Source organism: Notolepis coatsorum (assembly GCF_963971535.1).
Source record: "Notolepis coatsorum genome assembly, chromosome: 14".
NCBI lineage: Eukaryota > Metazoa > Chordata > Actinopteri > Aulopiformes > Paralepididae > Notolepis > Notolepis coatsorum.
In genome coordinates, this window is record NC_140178.1 from 16024599 (window position 1) to 16050069 (window position 25471).

General features: G+C 47.6%; 1 protein-coding gene across 1 annotated transcript in view; it reads left to right on the top strand.

Annotated features, from left to right (window-relative positions):
• gcgra (glucagon receptor a) overlaps positions 1-13800 on the top strand; it is a gene marked incomplete at its 5' end in the record, with an annotated part of 36434 nt that extends 22634 nt beyond the window's left edge. The window contains 4 exons of the mRNA XM_084329019.1: positions 8636-8724; positions 9492-9636; positions 12670-12711; positions 13421-13800. Of these exons, the coding sequence (XP_084185145.1) occupies positions 8636-8724; positions 9492-9636; positions 12670-12711; positions 13421-13783 (639 nt within the window). The 3' untranslated portion in view covers positions 13784-13800. The remainder of the gene's footprint in view (positions 1-8635; positions 8725-9491; positions 9637-12669; positions 12712-13420) is intronic.
• Between the last annotated feature and the right edge of the window lie 11671 nt (positions 13801-25471).

The window sequence follows — 25471 nt, forward strand, 5'->3', positions numbered from 1 at the left end:
AAGTCCCTCAGGGTACCAGAACAGCAGATCTGCATCCCCAGCGGACAACGGGTGCAACTGGACTGGACCAGCGCGACCAGAACCAGTCCCGTGCCCTAATCACGCCGACCTGCCAACCCCAGGAGAAGGGGCAGATATGCGTGTTTGATCCCAACATAAAAAAGAAGGCGCCACCCAGACGTGTCGGTATGAACCGCGCCCGGTGGCCCACCCCTAGGGCGTGAGACCCTTCCCCATATGTCCAGACCCATTCCGTCATCATCCCCTGACATGAACGGGAACCCATCGACAACACACAGGGTGTCGGAAGAGGAAAAAACCCCCATCCCAATTGCTCCATAAAAACGCTGTTTCACCCAAGCAATCAAGGCGCGCTAGTCAGCCAATGGCCCAAAAGCACATCCTGAGCCAGCACTATGTGTGCGTTTGGACATACCCACATCAACAACAGGTCGTTTAGACCACCATATTGAATCCCCAAGACGCCCAGGGAAACGACAAGAGGGGCGAGATGCAATCAACTCCATGAATGAATGAATGAAAAAATTTACCCAACAGACTGCAGAAAAGGGTACAACCCAGTACGGCAATACACACAACAGGTTAAGGGGAGGCAGACCTGAGAAAGACGTTTAGTCTTGTTACCATCAGGGACCCTCATTTCCAATCCATCAAAACACATTCAACTCTTTATACAAATAAAGAAAAGGCATCACCCGTATGACCCAATCTGCACAGCTGGGAGTAAAAAACCCTGTTTTTCACATGATTTCAATCCAGTCACTCCTTTTAATCAGAGTGTAAGACCAGACCCTCCCAGAAACACCTTCCCACATGAGACCACGGTCAAGAAAAAAGATATGTAAACTGTGAGACACGTGACCAAAAGACTCAAGTTTGACACATAAACCGGGCGCAGCAGGCCTGTGAGCCCTGCGCCCAACCTCGACATCTTTAAGACACCAGCTCATGGAAGGCGTCGCCATAGCAACAACGCTACAACGGCGGGGAAAACCTACCGGATCCTGTCATGTAACAGGAGTCGGTAGAATACCCCTTCCCCCCCCCCCCCCCCCCCCCTGTCAAGCACTGGCTTGGCCCTGACTGGCTCAGCAAAAAAAGATCAAAAATCCCCTAAACCAATCAAGTGGGGAAGGAGGGGTTTATTCGACACCCCCTCCCGAAACACACCCTTCATCCCTACACACAGAAAAACAACCGTAGCCATCTTGAAAAACCTCCGGTAGAAAACAAAGCATAGCGAAGCTAATACAATGCCCGCTACCCACAAAAAGTGTAAAAGGTTTTACAACAAAACACAAATCGCCTGTGCGTGAATCCTATACCCGTTGCCTATGTCATACATAGGAAAAACACGCTGAACGAGAGTAAGCGGCTAGGCCGTGAAATGTGTGCGTACGAGTATTACTGCAACTAAACAACACAGCATTGTGAAAACACATATACTTAGTCAAAGCAATGGAATAACACCAGTTCTAGCTGCATGTGGAGCATCAAGCTAAATAGAACCTATTACCGAGTGTACGTTGCAGACCTTGCTTAACCTCGTAATCACAACACAACTCACCCCACAACGTAAAAAAGGGCAGATTCATATATACACAGCCCCACCATATGATTTGTTTGAAGAAACACACAGTTTGTTCGGCCAAAACACAGTCCCCCTCCGTCGGGGAACTTTCTTTATTATTACTAATTAAATAATGTGTAAGGCACAAAATCACAGAGGGGCCGGGGAGGGTGTAGGGGAGGGGACACAGAGGGGAAAAAGTCACTCTTAACGGCGTCTGCCACCTCGCGCCGCTCGAGTCTTGCCACCCCGGGGAGCCCCGGAGGGACGGTAGGTTACAGTCTGCTGGACACGACGTTCCCTACCGTCTCCTCCGGTCTGGGATGGGCCGGCAGTGGCAGAAGCGCCGTTTCGTCCCCTGGCCCTCTTGGCAGGGCCAGCAGCGGCGGCGGAGGCAGTGGTAGCGGCGACGGAGACAGCTCGACGTCGCGGAAGCCTTCTGCCTCCACCGGCAAGGACGGGAGGCGGAAAATGGGGTTGGAGGATGGATCTCTCCTCTGCCATCTCTCTGCACGTTGAGGTCATCAACCGCAGGGCCTTCCCGAACAGGCCAGCGTCGGAGAGGGCGGCCGTAAGAAGAGGAGCTCTCTTCTTCTCTGGCACACGGGCCTGCTCCAGCCAAAGGTGACGCTGGCCCAGGGTGGCCAGGGCGCGCACTTTCCCCATGGCTATGGCCAGCACCTGGGAAAGATGCAGGACAGCTCCCGCAGCCTGGGTGATCTGATCGCATTTCACCTCGGTCAGATCCGTGCCGCCCGTCATTATCCCCGATACAAATCTAGCCAGGTGGGCGATGTTAGACGCCGCAGCCAGCGATTGTGTACCAGCGATAAATGACTGGTCACCCCAATAAGCCAATCGCCTAGCCGATTTCCCCTGGAGGACCGGCTTGCACAGTGGCTCCCACACCATATCCGGACAGAGGAGCGCGGCCATCGGACTGTCAAGCCGAGGCACGCCCTCCCCCATACCTTTGACCAACCCTGCTACCCGCGTAACCGGTACGTAGGTAGGAGTTAGTCCCATGATGTTGGCCACCGCCTGACCCCGACGAACATAGGCCCCCATCGATGGGAAAAATGGGTAGACAACGTCCACCCCTCTCACTGGGGGACGCTGCCAGGGATGGCCTATGAGGTCATCAGGGACAGGTGCAGGCAATGGCAGCGGCAGCGGCACACCGTTTGCGGTAGCGGCTACCGCCATGAGCTCGGGAAACAAGGCCCGCAGTTCCCCCTGTGAACCTTCCTCCACCGACCCCGCATCCCTCACATACAGCAGGCTGCGACTGGTCAAGGAGCCACAATCCGATGCGGCCGACAATAGGGCATCCTGCCGCTGAGGCCAAGGTGGTTCCTCGACATCCTCGAACAGGGCGCCCCATGGAGCCATTTCCCCCCCCTCCGGGGTCTCCTGAGGAGGGATACTCTCCTCCACGGGGCCATCAAACAAAAATCCGTCCGCCTCGTCCATGAAGTCCTCAGTCTCCATCGGAAATCCCGAGCCGGACGCATCTTCGCTGGTCTCCAGCAGCTCCCCAAACCCAGGCCGTTCGCGTCTGCACGCCACCATCTTGCGACGCGAGCGAGCAGACGCGAAAAGTTTGCGTCGCAAATCCTCCGGCTCCAGAACAACCCCCCGTTCACCAACGGGCGATTCCCCAGAACCAGAGGAACCAGAGTCGAGATCAGGCCATCGCCGGAGCGACGGCACCGACCCCTCGGCTCTTCGGTGAGGAAAACTATCCACCGGCAGTCTCCCGGGCTGGGTCGGCAACCACGAGAGTGGCAACAGCCCAGCACCGAGGCGCACAACGGAGGCGGGAATGGAGAACCGGTGGTGAAGAGTAGGTCTAGCGGGTCTACTCTCCGCGGAATACATTATGACCCAAACCTTTTCTTGTACAACGAAAGTGAGAGAAGAAAAGATTAAGCACAATGTAAACCAGTCACAACTCTTTTCAACTAACAACACGTCAAGTGGGGTACTACCGAGGCACTTCCTTGTGGTGAAAGCGAGAAGGAGGAGAGCAGGTGACCACACACCTGCTTATGAAGGTAAGCTGATGAGGGGTGTGGTCAGACTAATACTGGTATTAAAGGTACATTTGTGGAATTTATTCAGTGCGCGTGCACGTACGCGAGGGAGTGCAGTAGTGATGCCAAGCAGAGCCCCTAACGGAACAGAACACTATGCTCAAATTGACCAGACCTGAAAAATCTAAGCAAATTAATAGATGGAAGATGATTAAACAGAAGGTTTTGCCATCCGGACACATGCAATTTGAAATATGATTATAGAATATAGAATATCAGGCATAAAATGGTTATGCGATTAAAATGCGATTAATTCGATAAATTAATTACAAATCCTGTAATTAATTAGAAAAAAAAATGTAATCGCCTGACAGCACTAATATATATATATATATATATATCTAACCCTAACTAACCTTACTGTCATGCACTTGTCCTAATAAATTAACCTACACTGTAGCACTCAACACTTTGATGAACATTGTTGCTCAGCTGATAGAGTTGTGCCCTTCCTGATGACTTGTCGTACAGAACTTGTAAGTTGCTTTGGATAAAAGCGTCAGCTAAATGACTAAACTCCTTTTACGCTCGGTTTGGTGCAGACAGTGGCATAAGACCCAGTGCCTCATCCGTAGCTAACAGTGTATTGCACTATCGCAGGACCTAGCATGTCTTACCATGCTTTTTGTAAACTTCATGTACATATACCTGATATGTCTTTATTCGTATTACTTGTATTATTGCACAAATGTCTTATTCTCATCCTATTGGATTCTTATTATTGTATTATTGCACAATCGTTGTGGGCAAGACCCCCCGCATTTCACTGTATACTTGTATGCCGTGACAAATAAAACTCTTGACTTGACTTGACTAAATGTAAATGTAAATGTAAATACCATATATACTGAGTAATAGTGCTAATCAGATTGCTAATCAGTATGTGCAGAGTTGTAGTATTAGTATACATGATGCAACAACTTAAAAATTGTCATTACCAGAATGCCGGTGTGCATAAAAACTAGTGCTGTCAATCGATTAAAATATTTACCTCGATTAATCGCATGATTGTCCATAGTTAACTCGCGATTAATCACAATTTAACCGCATTTTCTTTTTTTTACCATAAACTGATATTTTTCAAGTTTTAATACTCTTATCAACATGAGAGTCAACAAATGCTTGCTTTATGCAGCCATTTAACACAAAAGGATGACCATTGCAAATTTGCATCAAATTCAAAACAGAGTGATGCACAAAATAACTCAAAAGAAAATAATAATTTAAAACAATGAATAAAGTGCATGAAATAATAGGGGAAAGAAAACGTTAGGAACTTGTTACATTAACCCACACAAGGGCTGAGAACTCTCCCAGCTCTCTTTCTCTCTTGCCCCTTCCTCATCTCTCTCACCCCCCCTCTCTATCTCTCACACACACACACACACACACACACACACACACACACACACACACACACACACACACACACACACACACACACACACACACACACACACACACACACACACACACACACACACACACACACACACACACACACACACACACACACACACACACACACACACACACACACACACTTTGAGTCAGAAACAAACAGTATCAATGAGAGTATCAATAATACACCTGAGTAAAGTCTAATAAAAAAAAAAAAGTAAAAAATAAAATAAAATGTGGGAAAAAGTTAATCTTGAGTTAAAAAAAATAGTGGCGTTAATAGAATCGGCGATGACGCTTTAATACAGCGTTAACTTTGACAGCCTTAATAAAAACACAACGTATGTGTTTTCAACGTGTAGGCTAGAGCGTAACTTTAGGCACGCTCGTTAAAGGTCAGCCCTGGGCTTATGTAAGAATCTGATTTGTCACGGCGCGACATTTTCCAGGCAGGCATCCATCCTCCCACTAAATATAGCCTGTATTTCACAGGAATTCCTGTGTTTAAAGTTTTTTTCACAGAGACAGGAGGTTCCCTTCCTGCTCGTTACTCAGCCACAACCCCCGCAGCGCGCTGCTTAGTCCTCCATCACAGCTGCTGTGTCCGACACGCTCGTCAAACGTGAAACGCCATTCCTGTGTAAATGCTTTTAGTGTGCGTGTGTGCGCGCGCGCGTGTTTGTGTGTGATAAAAGCAGTTTTTCCTAGGTTAGATATTACATTTATGGTATTTGTGTTGTGCTCTTTTTCCGCCCAGCAGCTTCCCTTATTCACTGTTCACAAAGTTCAAGTTTTGTTTTTATTTGTCACATATACAGTAAGGTACAGTAAAATAAGTTCGAAGAGTAAAGACCAAACACTATACAAAATATACAATACAAAATATACGAAGTACAAAATGCAACAAAATGCACAAATTAGGTAGAGATGTAGTGCAAATCTTTTAGTAATAAATAGATAAAATATAGTGTAGTGTCTGTGTGTGTGTGTATGTGTGTGTGTGTGTGCGTGTGCGCGTGTGTGTGTGCGAGCTTGCGTGCGTGCATGCGTGCGTGAGTGAGTGTGTGTGTGTGCGAGCTTGCGTGCGTGCGTGCGTGCGTGCGTGCGTGCCTGCGTGCGTGCGTGAGTGAGCGTGTGTGCGTGCGTGCGTGCGTGTGTGTGTGTGTGTGTGTGTGTGTGTGTGCGTGTGTGTGTGTGTGTGTGTGTGTGTGTGTGTGTGTGTGTGTGTGTGAGTGTGCGTGTGTGTGTGCTGCAACTATTATTTGACACGACGTGCTGGCTGGGAAGACAGGGGTCTATTGCTGCAAGAAGCTTCAGATTAAGGGTCCCAGCACGTGTCTCTGACCAGCCCAGCATGTAAAGGTCAGGGGTTATGCAGTTCACCAGCCCTGTTTAACCTCAGTATGTAAATCGAAAGGTCACACATCACCCGGTGGTTTTCACCAATGCAACGTCCATCTGTTCATCTGCGCTCAGGCGGCTCCGGTGATGAACTGTTTCAGGTGCTCTGCTGTGTGGAGCCAGTCATTCAGCCAGCAGTTCAAACTCAATAAAAAATATCTGAAGTTAAGAAAGAAAAAAAACAGGGCGGCTACGTGGTGCAGTGGGCAAGGCACTCACCACGAATACTGGAGACGCTGGGTTCGCCTGTTCGAGCCCAGCGCGCCACATTGCTTTCAGTTTAGCTGGTCGTCCGTACTAATACACATTGGCAGTATTAGGGGGTGGGAAACTGATGGGTGGGGATCGGACGTTGTGGACAGCGACTCCTACAGGTCGGTTGGTGCGCCTGCGCAGTAGAATCAGGAAGCGATGGGGGCGGCGCCCCTCCAAAGCGCAGACCCCTGACGCTGAAAGATCGCGCTGCGCAGGTGAAAAGATGCGACTGCTGTTACCTCGAGTATCGGAGGGGACTCGTGCTATGTATGACTTAGTCCACATTGCAGCCGGCTTGTGGGAGGCAAGAAACAGCGTTCGAGACAGGGGAGGGTTGAATTGGATGATACGAAATTGGGATGGGAGAAAAATAGAAAATGGGAGAAAAAGGGGATAAAAAAAATTAAAAATTAAATTAAAAACGGACAGTGATTATGGGGCGACAGTGGCTCGGGGGGGTAGAGCGGTCGACTGGTAATCCGGAGGTTCCCGGTTCGATTCCCGCTCCTCCCGGGGCAGCGTGTCAAAGTGTCCTTGAGCAAATCACTTAACCCCTAACTGCTCCCGATGAGCAGGTTGGTTGCCTCTGCCGTGAATGTGTGAGTGAATGGGTAAAATGTGAGGAACAATTTGTAAAGCGCTTTGGATAAAAGCTGCTATATAAATGCACCATTTATTTATTTACTAAAGACATACTGTCTTTTACTATTATGCATTTTGCTAATAGTATCTACCTTGTCTATACTGCCCTGCAGTAACTACGCAAACTGTGAAACTGAGAAATATGGCTTTCAAGTAGGGATGTCCGATATTATCGGCCGATATTGGCATAAAAATTTGGAAAATCGGAAAATATCGGTATCGGTTTTCACAAAAAAAAATTATATATATATATTTTTTTACATTTATTTAACCTTTATTTACCCAGGCAAGCAAGTAAGAACAAATTATTATTTTATTTATTGTCAAAGTATGCATAATGTTGTGTTAATTACACGACAAGAGATATGTAATGTTAATTACCTGAAATTATTCAGTTTTTGGGGGGGGGGGGGGGGGGGGGGGGAACCCTGCATATATCGGTATCGGTTGATATCGGTACCGGAAATTAAGAGTTGGACAATATCGGTATATCGGTATCGGTAAAAAAGCCAATATCGAGCATCCCTACTTTCAAGTTCTATGACTATCCAATGATTTTGCAGTTACTGCAATTCTTCTTAATACCATTTTTCTTTTAAACAGAGCAAGATTGAACTCTGTTGAACTTTGTCACAAGATAAAACAGATCAGTTACATTTCACTTTTTTATGTTTAGTTGCTGTGGTTAGCTTCTGCAGGGCAGTATACTACTACCTACAGTACTATGCTACTATGTCTATACTACTATGCACTCAAGACTATAGCATTCAAGTTCGACCCTGTTTGACGAACAATATCACTTACCTTAGCTGCCAGAGTTGTACCCTTCCTGCTGACTTGTTGTACAGAACTTGTAAGTCGCTTTGGATAAAAGCGTCAGTTAAATGATTAAATTTAAATGTAAAAATATAAAAGATGATCCATAATAATGAATGGGGGTGTAGTTCAGTAGAAAATAGTTCCTAGATGAAACCGCTCAAAACAAGGTCTGAGGATTATCTTGAGAAAAACGGGTAATGATTCCCAGAAAGAGATGTTGTTTTTGAGATTTTCCAAATTTATTTTCTTTGGTGCTTTGAGCCACAAACCACATGCCGTTCAGCTCCATGGTATTGGTGTGACAGCAGGTCCAAAACTAGGAGAATCACACTGAAGCTATCTAGATGGATAGAGAAAGTAAGGGAGACATTATGTATTCTTTTATTTGCATGTTATAATATTCTCATCGACATCTGTCTCCCTTTTACAGATCAACTTCCTTATCTTTATCCATATCATAAAAATCCTTGTATCAAAGTTGCGAGCGCATCAGATGAGATACACAGACTTTAAGTTCAGGTGAGTTCAACACGTCCAAACATTTAACTCTACATTTAACTCTACATGCCTTGTTTCTGCACATTATAACCTCAGCTCCCCTCTTCCCCACTCCTCCCCTATTCCCTTCTCCTCTTCTCTACTTTCCTCTCCTCTCTTCTCCTCCCCTCCTCTCCTCTCCATCCTCTCTCCTCTCCACTCCTCTTCTATCCTCCCTTCTTCTCCTATCCTCTCATCTCGTTTCCTCCCCTCTTATCTGTTCTCCTCTCCTCTCTCCTTTCATCTCCTCTCCTCCCATCTCCTCTCCATTCCACTCCACTCCTTTCCTCTCCTCTCGTCTCCTCTCGTCTCCTCACCTCTCCTCCCTTTCCTTCCACTCCCCTCCTCCCCACTCCTCTTCTCACCTCACCTCACCTCTCCTTCCTTCCCCTCCCCTCTCCTCTCCTATCCTCTCTCCACTCCTCTCCTCCCATCTCCTCTCCTCTTCACTCCTCTCATCTCCACTCCTCTCCTCTCCATTCCACTCCTCCCCTCTCATCTGCTCTCATCTCTCGACTCCTCTCTCTACTCCTCTACTCCCATCTCCTCTCCTCTCCTCTCCACTCCTTTCCTCTCCTCCCCACTCCTCTCCACTCGTCTTTTCTCCACTCGTCTCCTCACCTCTCCCTTCCACTCCCCTCTTCTCACCTCATTTCACCTCTCCTCCCCTCCCCTCCACTCTCATCTCCTCTCCTCTCCTCTTCCCCCCTCCCCCCATCTCTCCGCTTTCTCTTTCCTTTCTACTTTAGATTGGCTAAATCGACTCTAACCCTGATTCCACTGCTGGGTATCCACCTGGTGGTGTTTGTGTTTGTGATTGACGAGTCCACCGAGGGAACCATGGGTCTGCGTCTCACCAAGATCTTTATCGACCTCTTCTTCACCTCCTTTCAGGTCAGACTCTCCTGACAGTCAAGAGAAGAGAAAAAGGACACACGTTGTGTGTGTCGTAAATGTGAAGCGTTCTCACATAGATTAAAGCAGCATGTCTGTGAGCCACCACTACAGGCAGAGTTAGTGATGTTGCCGGTTATAGAGGTGCTACAAAAATATATCCAATATCTAGGCTTACTTCAGATTTTTTTTGTCACGTATTTCAGTACCTACAGCAAAGAAAGAGTGAAATTCTATTTGTTGTGGTCCCTCGACCATAGCAGCTTCCAATAATATAAATACAGTCAATGGGCTCTGTTGACGTTTTCAAGCTTTTTCAATCTGTACTTCAATCTGCATTGGAAAAATAATAATAAAATTATAATAATAATAATAATAATAATAATAATAATAATAATAATAATAATAATAATAATAATAATAATAATAATAATAATAATAATAATAATAATAATAATAATAATAATAATAATAATAATAATAATAATAATAATAATAATAATAATAATAATAATAATCAAGTCAAGTGAAGTGTTCCTTTTTAATCCCCTTGAGGAACTGCAAGTCATAACAGAATGGGGGGGGGGGGGGGGGGGGTACAGGCAGGATAGGTAGTAATAATAATAATAATAAGCACATAGAACAAAGTGCACATAGTAATGATTTTTTAATGATAAAAAAGATATAACTTAATTAACTTAACTTGAATGTAGGATTATAGTGAGTGCTCCACTGGTTTTATGCACCAATGTAGTTCCCAAACCACAGTAGCCAAGGGAATGTCTGTTAAGACTGTAAGAATTAACATTCTCCTTCAAGCTCCTTCAACCCACAGGCTTGGGTCGAGAGCCTGCGGCTTTTCCATCTGGTTGTATAATATTGTATTATATTACACGGCGTGTTAACCGCTATAGTTATCTAGGCTACTGCGTGCGTTATCTCGCTCCAAACCGCCAGTTGTCAGGAGTGTCATATTATCTCGTTCAGTGGGTTTCTCAGATGTCTTGGTCTGCCCTCGCCGCGGACAATATGAAAGTATTCTAGTTATTTTTATGATGTCAGGAGAGAAGACATTGAAGCGGTGTGCTCTCTCCGAATTGCTAACTGGCTGACTCACACTGTGACAAACTGACAGTGACGCATGTCAAACTCACAGCAGCTAACCATCACTGGAATTTGTAGAGGAGGTAGAGAGAGAGAGAGACTCTCAACATTGAAGCCTCATCTATACACATCCTGTAGCAACGTGGCCTGACATTTACATATTTAGTTATGTAACTACATTATACTAGTTGTTTCTCAGTCCTTCTGTACAGATGGAAAATCACCACATGTCCCCTGAGCGACGTGCATGCTCATATGTCATGTTGCTCATAATGTCATGTTGATGTCAACACCATTGCCAGGAGGCGGCTTTAGTGATTTGGAGGCCCCGGGCAAAAACAACAAACATCAGGCCGCCCTGGATGTATTTGACCCAAACTGGCCCACCAACCACAACCAGCCTGCGGAGACGCCACCAAAACACAAAATCCAATTGTACACACAACAAAAAACGACATGTTACCCAATAGACAGCAGTATTGAAATAGGCAGTAGTACAGTCAGAAACTGTCCCACACTGTTGCTGGTTCACCGTTAGTATTTACAAAAACATTACATTATTATCATCAGCCTATAGTATATTGCTAAAAGTAATTTTTTTTATTAAAATACAACAGTGTTAATAAAATATGTACAAAGTGTACAGATCTCCCTCCACTGTCAGTCTCCTGAGTTTCTCTGGGAAATTTTCTAAGAGCAGTTTCCTATAACGTTCACCTTGAAGCTATACAGGTTTAAGCCGTTTGATGGTCAAAGGCAACTCATTCCACTCCTGTGGGAGAAAATGCGCACAGGAGTGGAATGAGTTGCCTTTGACCATCAAACAGGGCTTGAACCTGTATAGTTAGGAATAGGCTGCTTATTCAACTAACTTACACCTGTTATAGCCTAACGTTAGCTCAGCTTCTTCAACTACACCTGTTATAACGTTAGCTAGCTCAGCTTCTTTAACTACACCTGTTATAACGTTAGCTAGTGTAACGGAGGTACCGCATCCACAGTCACGAGGGACTTGTATGAAGTGACTGTGGACGTTAAGCGGTACTGCAAGTAAAACTCACTCCCCAGAGGCATCCAGACCCAGTACTTAGAAGTGAATTCACCTCTTGGTACAGTGGTCTGTGATGTCGCCCGCGGCGCGGGAGACCGGGGTTCAACTCCCACTCAGGGCGATCCCTTAACAGGGGTCGAATCGAAACACAATGCAGAGCGAGATCACACCGGTCACACTAGCTCAGCTTCTTTAACTACACCTGTTATAACATTTGGTTTAGTTTCGTTTATTTGACGATTATTAAAATACATGTTACATATCATGCATTCTAGAAAATGATCAAGGATAGTGCAAAAAACTCACATAATTAGGAAATGGCTCCTAGAAACATTAGCTAGCGCAGCTTCTTCAGCTCCATCTGTTGTAACGTCAGCCACGTTTTGCTCCTCCATGGAGCCTCTGGCTGTTTTATTTAAGAATTTTGTCAGTTCAGGCAAACTTTCCTTAAACCGGGCATCTTCCTCTTCCTCTTTGAAAACGCTTCATGGTAAAGAAAGATGGCGACCGTCTCTGATGGTAACTTAAATTGCTACGTTATTTGATTTGGCGCAAATGCAACATACGAAGAAAGGTCAAAGTGGAATAGTCCCATTAAATGTGAAATGAGAGTGATAATAAATATAGATATTTAATTGGATGGGCCCACATTTTCATGTAGACAGATAAACATTGTTATCCGTTACAGATTATCATTAGTTTGGGGTGACAAGAAAGGAAAAATATTTTATTTAAAAAGAAAAAAAGAAACACAAGGCCCTTTGGGTGGACGAGGCTCCAAGGCTGTTGCTGTTCTGATATGCTGAGTAATAGTGTGAGGGGAACAGAACAGGATTCAAAGTTGGTTTCCTGGATTGACTCAGAGTTTATCTCCACAGGGTCTGCTGGTGGCCATCTTGTACTGCTTTGTCAACAAAGAGGTGAGTCTCCTGTGTCTCACTGTGTCTTTCTGTATCTATTAAGGCTCCCACAGAGTGTACTGTGAGCGGACCGGACTCTGCACGGCATGTCCGCAGTCGTTTGAGGTTTCATAGTCGAGCGTACCACCGCGTACCAATTTTGCTACATTTCTCGTGCCAGTTTACTACATTTCCCTCAATCCTTGCGCGCTATTTACACTTTCTGTCATGGCGTCGTCCACCGAAATCAAAATAAAGGGTCTAGGTTATCTCCATTTCCAAGATTTCGAAATAAAACTGGCAGTTTTACATTATTTTACAAGCCATTCAAACTTCTCAAGTTTCTTCAGATTATGAAAAAAAGAGATGATCCAAATGTATATGAATTGGAATGGATAACGATTAGCGATAGTAAAACAACATTTTGCGCCATCTACCTGCCAAAGTCTTACGCCCTACTCTCTCTTGGCACGGAGTGAGTGTTCAGAGTAAAATGCAGATCGGTGTCACATTTAATGCAGGTCGATGTCAACCAACACGCCGAGCAGCCTTTTGCGTGACACCAAGTGAGCGACGCGGATGTCCGCGCGGTTAGAACATTTGAGCTTTGCACTTTGAGCACCTCTGCGAAGTCCGTTCCGCGTACGTTCCGCCCGACTCTGTGGGAGCCTTTAGTCCCCCTCCTTTGCTTTGTCTCACAGTAACAACCTGTGTCCCGTCCCGTCTCCAGGTCCAGTCGGAGGTGCTGAAGAAGTGGAAACGGTGGAAGCTGGGGAGGAACATCGAGGAAGAGTACCGCCACACCTACAGCAACCCTCCTCACACCAAGAGCGGCAGCCTGCTGCCCCACCTCCCCGACAACGCCGCCGCCACCGCTTCCTCCTGCCCCCCGGTGCCACGCGGGGAGAAGCACACGCTGACCATCGCCTGCCCCAACGGCATGGGGTGCAGGAAGGGCGCGGGCCAGTGCACCACCGCCTCCTCCACGCCGGACGGCACCATCAACAGCTGCACCCTGATGGAGGACATCTCGCTCGCCGACAGGCTGCGGTGCTACGAGGCTCCCGGTGAGAACGTGGAGAGCCGCCTCTGACTGAAGCAACGCGCGTCAGAAGCCGAGACGTTCTCCGAGTAACTCTCGGGTTGGGGGGAGGGCGGGGGGGGGCCTTCGGGGCTCTCGTCCGGCTCTGATGTAAATGCCGCTTGGAGCTGCCGCGGGGAGCGGCTGACAGTGTGAGTTGGATGAGGAGAGTCGTCATCTACGGGAGAGGGACGTTAGCCCGTGGGAGAGCGGTGTTGGTGGGGAGAGTGTGTGGGGGCGGCTCTCTCTTCCATCAGCCAGAGAACAGAGAGACCAGTAAGACATACATCCTCCTCACACGTTGAACTCCTGTCTGGATGTGGCGTGAGCTACGCGGAGGGATGGTGTTAACGGTACCGGACGCTGCTGCTGCTGCTGCTGCTGCATGTTCAACACAATGTCGACAGAGCTAGTCAGAGCAACGTGTGCTATGTAAAAATAAGAAATAGACACAGAAACCTCAAAGAATACACGAAAAAGAAAAAACAACAACAACAGGATCTTATCTTTAGCTTCTGGTTCGTGCCGTGTATTAAGTGTGTGTTGTTGTGGTACTGAAAACAAAAGAGGAAACTGCACGAAATCAAACGAAACGACGAACACACACAAATGAGAAGACGGAGACGAGCGATGGGGGGGTGGGGGTGGAGGACGATGACGAGCCTAGCGGTTGAGGAAATACACGTTTCAACGCCTCGAACAGTCCGCTAACGACCTCCCCATCCCTCGCGCTCGGATGGAGACGAGGTCGATGTTCTGTCAAGCGCAGCCCACATGGCGACCGCGGTGTTTTCCCGACTCTTTGGTCACATGGGCGTCCGCCGGGAAGACCCGTGAGAACAGCTGCTCGCTCGCCATGCCACTCCCCTGACTCAACAGCGGTCATTCTGCGAAGCCGCGAGGTGACGCAGGGAAAACTGTCCCTGTCGTTATGACACATCATCCTCCGATGTGCTTTCGTGTCTTCTAATTCTTCTTCTTCTTCTTCTTCTTCTTCTTCTTCTTCTTCTTCTTCTTCTTCTTCTTCTTCTTCTTCTTCTTCTTCTTCTTCTTCTTCTTCTTCTTCTTCTTCTTCTTGTTCTTCTTCTTCTTCTTCTTCTTCTTCTTCTTCTTCTTCTTCTTCTTCTTCTTTTAAATGCAACAAAGGCCAAAACCTGGAATATTGTTGTGAGTGTTACAGCTGTAAACGTGTATGTGAATATACCAGGGTGTGTTTTTTCGAGAGGAATAGGTTTGAGGTTCTGCGGATCGAAAAAATTGTTTTTCTTTTTTTTCTAATCGCAGCCATCCGGGCGTGATGATAACGTGTCTCGGCATCCAATATGAATGGCTACACGCCTGCACAGAAGCCCGCCGTCAAACCCCCAGAGGTGACGGCTGACACGGTGAACTGTATGCACAAAAACGAAGGGGATAAAAATACTTAAGACAGGAACTCGATGGGGCACGCATGCATAAAGTATGAATCCCAACTATTGTGACTCGAAAAATAACAAGTCAACCTCCCGGAGCAGGAGAGACAGCTTTCCTCTGTTCGAGGAAATGTGTTTTTTTTTCTTTCTTTCTTGTTGTCGTGTTGAAAATCGCCTTTCTATCATGCATGCAGATTTGTGCAAATGTAATAAGCCTGAGCCTGTGACGTTTGCCCCCGAGAGACATTGTCACACCGGGTTTGTGGGGATGCATCTCTAACCCCCCCCCCCCCCCCCTCACTGCGCCAGCCTCATGAGTTAGACTCTAGAGAATGACCCTGCTCGACTGCGTGATTTCGAAACCTAGCCGCATTTCTCGGAGACGCTCTCTGATTGGCCGACGCCTGTTTCTACACTGGTTAAGCTTAGGCACTCGTTCGAAGTTGGTTAAGGTTAGAGTTTGTCTTAGAGCGTGACGGCAAGTTCTTTCGACGGTTAAGCTTAGGCACTCTTTCGAAGTTGGTTAAGGTTAGAGTTTGTCTTAGAGCATGGCGATAGAACGCCAGGTAGTTTGCAGGCTGTTTGACGTGGAAATGGGCAAAGACACAGCTCGTCACACGATTGGGCAAACGCGTCAGTGGCCAATCAGAGAGCGTCAGTCAGTGCCAATCAGAGAGCGTCTCCGAGAAATGCGGCTAGGGTTCGCAATCACGCTGCTCGACTGCATGGGTTTTAAAATGGAATGCCACCCCGCTTTTAATAATTCACTGTTCTTGTGCCCCCGGGGACAGTTCAGTGGAGTCTTTGGGAACACTTTGAGCCACTCTCCTGGGGCTCTGCTCCTCAATGAACGGGGCTCCGGTTTTACGATGGCCGTAAAAAGTTTGTGCCGGCACTCGCACCCAAATGAGGATTTAATTCTCAATTTAAGACCTTTTTTAATACCACTTAGAGCAAAATGTAATACGAATTTCACGACCGCACTAGGAAATAATAACTAAAAACATGTACAGTAGCAACACTGAACTGGCGGCTGCACTTGCACGCCAATTTAAATTCTCCCACGTTCCACACAAGCTCTCGCTAGACACACCAAGCTCCCAGTAGCCGCGCAAAAAACAACAACTTGAATACAAAAACATTTCAGATATTTTTATAATATTTCATCTCCCGACAGCCAGGCTGCCCCCCAAAGACATTTAATACCTGTACAAATTAAATGTAAGACTTTGTAATACCTAAGAATTATGAAATTAATACTTTTTAAAGACGTTTTAATACCCCGCAGAGGCCCTAAGAGCACACATGTTATGGCCTCATAAAGTCAGAGCCCCATTCATTATCTATGGAGCGGACTTGACAGCCCAGCGACATCACCGGTTAGAGAGCACTTCTTCTGATTCTCCCTCTGAGCTTTAGGAGAGCTTTGTTCACAAAATACTGACTTATATTAACTGTCCTGGGGCACAGGAAGAACATGGATTCACACCTCTTTAACTTAAAGGGGGCAGTTCCCCCCCTTTCTCTCTTACTATATCTATCTAATGCTGTCTATCCATCCATATGGTTTTTATGGGATTTGCTAAGTTTTGGACATGCTTCCCATAGAGATGTCTGCCGCCACTCTAATACAATGGAGCTGAATGGAGCATGAATTCCAACAGCAACGCATCTTTCCAGAGATCATGACTCATGATGATGATGATGGCTACTCGAGGTTTCTGTTTCATTGGGAACTATTTTCTACGGAAGTACACCCACCATTATAAGATAAGATAAGATAAAATATTCCTTTATTGATCCCCTTGGGTAAATTCGGGCATCATAGCAGATTGGGGGAGGGGGGAGGCGAGGTACAGGTAATAGTAGAAAGACATAAATATAGGCAATACAATTATATCAGAATATAAAAATATGAGAAAAAATAAACAGTGTCAAGAATATAATTAACTCTGAATATGAAAATTATGAGGAGAAATAAACAGTGCAAACAAAGGTGCAGGTGACCGCTGTGCTAGTAAATAATGAAGTCAAATTTGACGTAATTATTATTTCATATCTTTAGGTCCATTGGAGACAAACTTATTGACACATTGTATTATAGAAAAAGGAAATACCCTATGGCATTCTATTTGATAATCCAAATATGAATTTCTGTGCTAGAGGTCAACAACACTATATCAGTGAAATTAATTAACTGTTTTATACAAGGCAAACTTTGCAAAACAACACTTGTCTCTATAATCATAGTGTTGCCCCAGGGGCCAGGAAAGCATTACGGAATGTAAGATTACAGTGTTTCATATGGAAATGATTTACATAGTCCTAATAGTTCTGCAGCAATAGTTCGTAATGAAAGTGTTCACAACAAGGTCTGTGTATTACCTTGAGTAACCATGTCATGATTTCTGAAACAAGACGTTGCTATTGAGTATTTCTTTTTTAGTACTTTTCTTTTGTTGTATTTTGGGTGAACTGCCCCCTTAATGCCTTGTCTCCATTAGCCATGTTCAACCTGGCTGGGGCTAGCCATAACCAGGTTTGGATGGTATGGCTGGGTTTCTTGTGTTTCTTGTAAACTCTCCTAGTGCTATAGGCAACCTTTTAAAATGCACACCAACAACTGTGGTACACACGCTAAACCATGATGATACAACCAGGCCTGGCCAGGTTGTGAAAGGTGTCTCAGCCAAGGTCCAGCCAGGTTTTCCAGGTTCCAAAAACAATGGAGACGCTCACTGTGTGTCAGACAGGCCACAGCACGGCTAAACCCTGGCTAGTGGAGACAAGGCCACAGCACGGCTAAACCCTGGCTAGTGGAAACAAGACCACAGCACGGCTAAACCCTGGCTAGTGGAGACAAGACCACAGCACGGCTAAACCCTGGCTAGTGGAGACAAGGCCACAGCACAGCTAAACCCTGGCTAGTGGAGACAAGGCCACAGCACGGCTAAACCCTGGCTAGTGGAGACAAGGCCACAGCACGGCTAAACCCTGGCTAGTGGAGACAAGGCCACAGCACGGCTAAACCCTGGCTAGTGGAGACAAGGCCAACACATGGCTAAACCCTGGCTAGTGGAGACAAGGCCACAGCACAGCTAAACCCTGGCTAGTGGAGACAAGGCCAACACATGGCTAAACCCTGGCTAGTGGAGACAAGGCCAACACATGGCTAAACCCTGGCTAGTGGAGACAAGGCACAAGTGTCCACATTACAGTACTATAGGTCAATGTTTCATAGTGAACTTTGGAATTTCACGTAGGAAGCAGTTCGCTTCCATGCCACTTTCCAGGCTCTGCCTTATGATGTGTCAAAGAGCTGTGGATGTATAGAACAAATCTCTTACAAGCTAATAGAAGAACAAAATACAATCGCTGAAACATCCCATAATGTCATAGTGTTGACAGGGAAACAAGATGAAACAGTGGTACTAACTCTACTTTTTCTCCTGAATACAGTAGATATATTATTAGATCGGGGGAAAGCCCCAACAGAACATGATTTATCCGCTGTGTTGCTAAACATTATTTTAAATATAAAGAATTGACCTATCGCAAACCCCTTGTGATTGGAGGATCAAGAGAAGAGGGCAGGGTTTGAGATAGGTCGGTTGCTCAACATGACTTTGTATGTAGCTATTTGCACAATGTTAATTTATAATTGGTGAATACTGTATGTGTGTTTGTTCAAGTGATTTATTTGATTGTTGTCGATGTCTGTACTTTCAATGCATTCAAGCATGTGTGCGTGTGTGTGTGTGTGTGTGTGTGTGTGTGTGTGGGTGTGTGTGTGTGTGCGCGCAAGCGTGCGTGTGCGTGTGTGTGTGCACATGTTGTATGTGTGCTTACCGTATGTGCATGTGCCGGCAGTATTGCATGCATTCAGTAAGATGGAATTTTTGAGATACTGTATGGTCGGATGAGTCCTTCCTGTTGCTGTGCTTGTAGATAGAGGTGCAGTGGCTTTACCCGCTCTGTCGCCTGCAGCTGGAGGGTTGATACTCTCTGGAGGGGTTGATATCTCTGTAGGGTTGATATCTCTCTGGAGGGGGCGGGGCATCACACAGTGCACTGAGGTCACAGGGGGTCAGGCTGCGGCTACATCGATCTGTCGCGCCGCCTATCCATCCACGTCTACTTTTAATTACTTTTCAATGAGGAGGATCCGTCTGTTGGACAGGGGTGATGACGTGTCTCCGGCCACATCCGTGTCCGTAAACTTCGGAGGGGGTGAACTTTTGGAACTGATGGATACGTCCGTGTTCAGGGACGGATCAATGCGGCCGCAGCCTCAGTCAGTCGATCCCGTTCTATCACGTCACTCTATGGAAACCACACGACGAGACATTCCATGGACTTGCGCCCATATATACGGTATGAGGAGAAATGCAGTTTTGTGCCTTCTGGAAATCCTTCCCAGTGAGATTTCTCCACATTATACAACAGTGGTTCCCAAACCTTTTTTTATTATTATTTATTTTTAAGCGTCCCCAAATCAAGGCATGAATCAAGGTCACCCTCCCAACATTTGAACCAGGCCTAATGTGAAAACGGCGTGCTCATAGTACTGGCCTAATGCTTTAACATAGGAAGGGTAAACACAAGGTTTAATTTCTCCAGAGGGACAGAAATCAAGACTCTTTCCATCAGCACGTCCTCCGCAGTCTCTCCTCCGCTAGTCTAAAAGCCAACCGGAAGCAAGTCTTCATCATAAAGGACGCTATTATTACAGTCATTTTGCCAAAAGGGATCCCCATTCTAATACCATAGGACCCCACACAGGGTTTGGGGAAAGCCTGTTTATACAGTGTTACAGTGGGACGCTGGTGAGCGGATAAGTGCAGCTGTTATTCTTTCTGGTCCTCGTTGGGTTTATACAGCGCATGTCGGCCAGGTGCCTCAGTGAGAAGAGGCTCTCAGAGTCGCACCGAGTGTCAGGATAGTGCAGGAGGTGCTGGAGGGAGAAGCCAGAGCTGAGGCTGTGAGAGAGCTGGAGAGCTGAGGCTGTGAGAGAGCTGGAGAGCTGAGGCTGTGAGAGAGAGAGCTGAGGCTGTGAGAGAGAGAGCTGGAGAGCTGAGGCTGTGAGAGAGAGAGCTGAGGCTGTGAGAGAGAGAGCTGAGGCTGTGAGAGAGAGAGCTGCAGAGCTGAGGCTGTGAGAGAGAGCTGCAGAGCTGAGGCTGTGAGAGAGCTGCAGAGCTGAGGCTGTGAGAGAGAGAGCTGAGGCTGTGAGAGAGAGAGCTGGAGAGCTGAGGCTGTGAGAGAGATAGCTGAGGCTGTGAGAGAGAGAGAGAGAGAGAGAGAGAGAGCTGGAGAGCTGAGGCTGTGAGAGAGAGAGCTGCAGAGCTGAGGCTGTGAGAGAGAGAGCTGAGGCTGTGAGAGAGCTGAGGCTGTGAGAGAGCTGGAGAGCTGAGGCTGTGAGAGAGCTGAGGCTGTGAGAGAGAGAGCTGGAGAGCTGAGGCTGTGAGAGAGAGAGCTGAGGCTGTGAGAGAGCTGAGGCTGTGAGAGAGCTGGAGAGCTGAGGCTGTGAGAGAGAGCTGAGGCTGTGAGAGAGCTGGAGAGCTGAGGCTGTGAGAGAGCTGGAGAGCTGAGGCTGTGAGAGAGCTGAGGCTGTGAGAGAGAGAGCTGAGGCTGTGAGAGAGCTGAGGCTGTGAGAGAGAGAGCTGAGGCTGTGAGAGAGAGAGCTGCAGAGCTGAGGCTGTGAGAGAGAGAGCTGAGGCTGTGAGAGAGAGAGCTGCAGAGCTGAGGCTGTGAGAGAGCTGAGGCTGTGAGAGAGAGAGCTGAGGCTGTGAGAGAGAGAGCTGGAGAGCTGAGGCTGTGAGAGAGAGAGCTGAGGCTGTGAGAGAGAGAGCTGCAGAGCTGAGGGTGTGAGAGAGAGAGCTGGAGAGCTGAGTCTGTGAGAGAGAGAGCTGGGGAGCTGAGGCTGTGAGAGAGAGAGCTGCAGAGCTGAGGCTGTGAGAGAGAGAGCTGGAGAGCTGAGGCTGTGAGAGAGCTGGAGAGCTGAGGCTGTGAGAGAGAGCTGAGGCTGTGAGAGAGAGAGCTGCAGAGCTGAGGCTGTGAGAGAGAGAGCTGGAGAGCTGAGGCTGTGTGAGAGAGAGCTAGGCTGTGGGAGAGCTGGAGAGCTGAGCCTGTGAGAGAGAGAGCTGCAGAGCTGAGCCTGTGAGAGAGAGAGCTGCAGAGCTGAGGCTGTGAGAGAGAGAGCTGGAGAGCTGAGCCTGTGAGAGAGAGAGCTGCAGAGCTGAGGCTGTGAGAGAGAGCTGCAGAGCTGAGGCTGTGAGAGAGAGCTGAGGCTGTGAGAGAGAGAGCTGGAGAGCTGAGGCTGTGAGAGAGAGAGCTGAGGCTGTGAGAGAGAGAGAGAGAGAGAGAGAGAGAGAGAGAGAGAGAGAGAGAGAGAGAGAGAGAGAGAGAGAGAGAGCTGAGGCTGTGAGAGAGAGAGCTGGAGAGCTGAGGCTGTGAGAGAGAGAGCTGGAGAGCTGAGGCTGTGAGAGAGAGAGCTGGAGAGCTGAGGCTGTGTGAGAGAGAGCTGGAGAGCTGAGGCTGTGTGAGAGAGAGCTAGGCTGTGGGAGAGCTGGAGAGCTGAGCCTGTGAGAGAGAGAGCTGCAGAGCTGAGCCTGTGAGAGAGAGAGCTGCAGAGCTGAGGCTGTGAGAGAGAGAGCTGGAGAGCTGAGCCTGTGAGAGAGAGAGCTGCAGAGCTGAGGCTGTGAGAGAGAGCTGAGGCTGTGAGAGAGAGAGCTGGAGAGCTGAGGCTGTGAGAGAGAGCTGAGGCTGTGAGAGAGAGAGCTGGAGAGCTGAGGCTGTGAGAGAGAGAGCTGAGGCTGTGAGAGAGAGAGAGAGAGAGAGAGAGAGAGAGCTGAGGCTGTGAGAGAGAGAGCTGGAGAGCTGAGGCTGTGAGTGAGAGAGCTGCACACAGAGGGCCACTGTTGCTGCTCAGCGCTGGATTTACACAGCGAGGAACAAAACCTCCTATCTGAAGAACTCACATTTTTGAGAAAGTGTTGTTTTTGTGTCTTTCAGAATGCTATTTTTTTAAGGATACCCAATACAATAAAACGTTTTTGGACTATGTTACTATATTATGTGTTAATAATACCGACCAGATAGGAGGTTTTCCCCTATGTGTTTTATGCAGATAGGAGGTTTTTCCCCACTTTTTTGTTATGCAGATAGGAGGTTTTTCCCCACTTTTCTTTTACGCAGATAGGAGGTTTTTCCCCACTTTTTTTATGCAGATAGGAGGTTTTGTTCTTCGGCCTACTTCTTATTCTGTGGTGGTGTGGAAAAAGATATTTTGATACAGATTTATCATATCACAAAAACAAGGGAATGTTGTATTAGTAAAAAAAAAAAAAATTGTGGAAAGGCTAAATGCAAAGTACGTTTATAATGTTTTGGGTTTGTCAAAATATGTTTTTACACCCTAAGCCACGTACGTGACCATAGCAGTGTGTTTTTTTTTTTTTTTTTTTTTACATAAAATTACATTTTTCACTCACCTTTCTGGACCAACGCGGTTCTCTCTGAATGTATTCTTTACAACAAGCCCCCCCCCCCCCCACACCCAAATAAATACATGCCATTTTCATCTTCTCTTAAAAAGGTGATTGTTGTATAATTGGTGTGATGAAGGCAAGCGACCAATGGACAAAGACGTATCGTACTCGGCTGTATAAAGTACATCCATGTGTTCTCGTATCAAACTGTGTCCAAAACGTTGAAAGAATAAATGACTATGTGAAACAAGAATTCAGTTTTTCGTGTTTCTGTTCTGTCCATCATTTGTGATTAAAGACTGTAGTTTTCAGTTTTATTGTCCAATAATTGTATTTAAAATCTGCAGGTAATATTTATGTTTGTGAAACAGGAGTAGTTTTCTGTTATATTGTCCCATATACTGTATGTTTAGAGTCAGCACATTACTGTATACTGTGTAGCCTATCTTCTTGTCTAGCTGGCTGCGTCCCACTCTAGCTCCTGGCAGGCTGCTGCCCACACTAACAAAGTCAAAGAAGTCAAAGATTTTATTTGCCATGTATGGACGAATCCACATTGGAATACAGGTACAGAGCAAACACTGTGTGTCTACAACTGTTATGGTTTGACACCGACCCCAAACGCAACGACACAAGAGAGTTGGATTCAGAGTTGCCAAATACGAGGGCTTGTTTATTTGGTAATAAGAATAAGTGAAACAGGGAAAGCAGGTCAACAAGAACAGGTACAATGAACAAGGGGCAAAGTTCTGCTGCTCTGCAGCTTCTCCCGGAAGGGTAGTCTTGGGAAGCAGGAGCAGACCTCTGTACCGCTCTGCAGACTCTCACGGCGGACCTCTCAGATGTTGTGCAAGACCGAGAGAGGGAGAGAGGGAACGGGTCAGTGACAGAGCAGACTTGAAACGAGCTGGAGGACAGGGTGTAATATTCTTCGTGTTAAACAACACAGTGATGTGCAATATTCCAAAAACAGCCCAAGTGAATATCTTCATGTAAACACACAGTGAGCAAAAATCCAAACACCGTCCAAATGTGAAATAATATCTTCGTGTAAACACACAGTGAGCAAAAATCCAAACACTGTCCAAATGTGAAATAATATCTTCGGCGTGAGCAAACACACAGAGGGAGGTGGAAGAACCCAAAAATATTATTCCATAAAGGAAAGAGCAAAAACGATAATGGCTGGGTGAGTGACTGTCTGACAAAAAGGTGGTAGACTTCAGTGTAAAGGTTACACACGAAAATCGGAAATAGGTCAAGACAGTCAATCTAGAAAAACTCACCCAGACGAGCTGCGTAAAAGGAACAGGAACAACAGTGGAGGCGAGCGCGCGCCACGGAGCAGGTATCCAAGCGAAGGCTTCTAGGAATTCCTGGAGAAAAGCACAGTGAAACAGCAGCAACGGGGAAAAACATCCAGCGACAAATCAAGACGAACCAACAACTTAGGGTGGGGAAAACGGGGTATAAATAATGAGGGATCGATTGATTGAAAAGCAGTGACAGCTGGGGAATGTGATTGACAAGCGTGGGGAAGAGAGAGAACCAATCAGCGACGTCTCAGATGACGTCAACGGGGAGAAACGTGTGAACGAGGGAATTGAAATACTTGACAGAAAAAATGAATGAAAACAAAGCGAGGGTGGTTAAAGGAACAGAACGAGTGAGAAGGCAAGGATAGAAACCTCACAGTACCCCCCCCTCCACGGGAGCCGCCCGGCGACCAGGCCGACCCGGCTCGTCAGGATGGGCCCGATGGAAGTCGGTGATCAAGCCGGGATCCACGATGAGCTGCCGGGAGACCCAGCTACGCTCCTCTGGGCCGTAACCCTCCCAGTCCACCAGGTATTGGAATCCCCGGCCCCGCCGACGAACGCCCATCAACCGGCGGACCTGCCACTGGGGGTGACCATCCACTAGCACAGGAGGCGGTGGATCAGGAGCTGGAGGCATAAGGGGACTGAGGGAGACGGGCTTAACCCGGGAGACATGGAACACGGGGTGGATGTGCATGGATGCAGGAAGCTTCAGGCGCAGGGCCGCCGGACTGAGTACCTTTAGGACCTCGAAAGGGCCGACGAAGCGAGGGTTGAGCTTCTTGGCCGAGGACCGTAGCGGGAGGTCCTTCGCGGAGAGCCACACCCTCTGCCCAGGGCGGTAAGTCGGCGCGGGAACCCGGCGCCGGTCGGCACCACGACAGGCGCGCTCAGATGTCCGGAGCAGCGCGGTCCTGGTGATCTCCCAAACGCGACGGCAGCGGTCGAGGTGGACCTGCACGGAGGGAACTGCCACTTCCGTCTCCAGTGCGGGAAAAAGAGGGGGCTGGTAGCCCAGGGAGGCCTCAAAAGGGGAGAGGCCGGTGGCGGAACTGACCATTGAGTTGATCGAGTATTCAACCCAGGGAAGGAAACGACTCCAGGATGCCGGCCTCTCGGCTGCCACACACCGAAGAGCAGACTCCACGCTCTGGTTCATCCTCTCCGTCTGCCCGTTTGTCTGGGGATGGTAGCCAGAGGAGAGACTGACCGTTGCCCCCAATCCCTTGCAGAAAGCCCGCCATACCTGGGAGGTGAACTGGGGCCCCCGGTCAGAGACGATGTCCTGGGGAAAACCGTGAAGGCGGAACACGTGGTGCGTCAGGAGGTCCGCCGTCTCGGCTGCTGAGGGAAGCTTGGAGAGGGCCACGAGGTGGACCCCCTTGCTGAATCGATCCACCACGGTCAGAAGGCAGGTGTTCCCCTGGGAGGAGGGTAGTCCAGTGACGAAGTCGAGCGCCACATGTGACCACGGACGGCTTG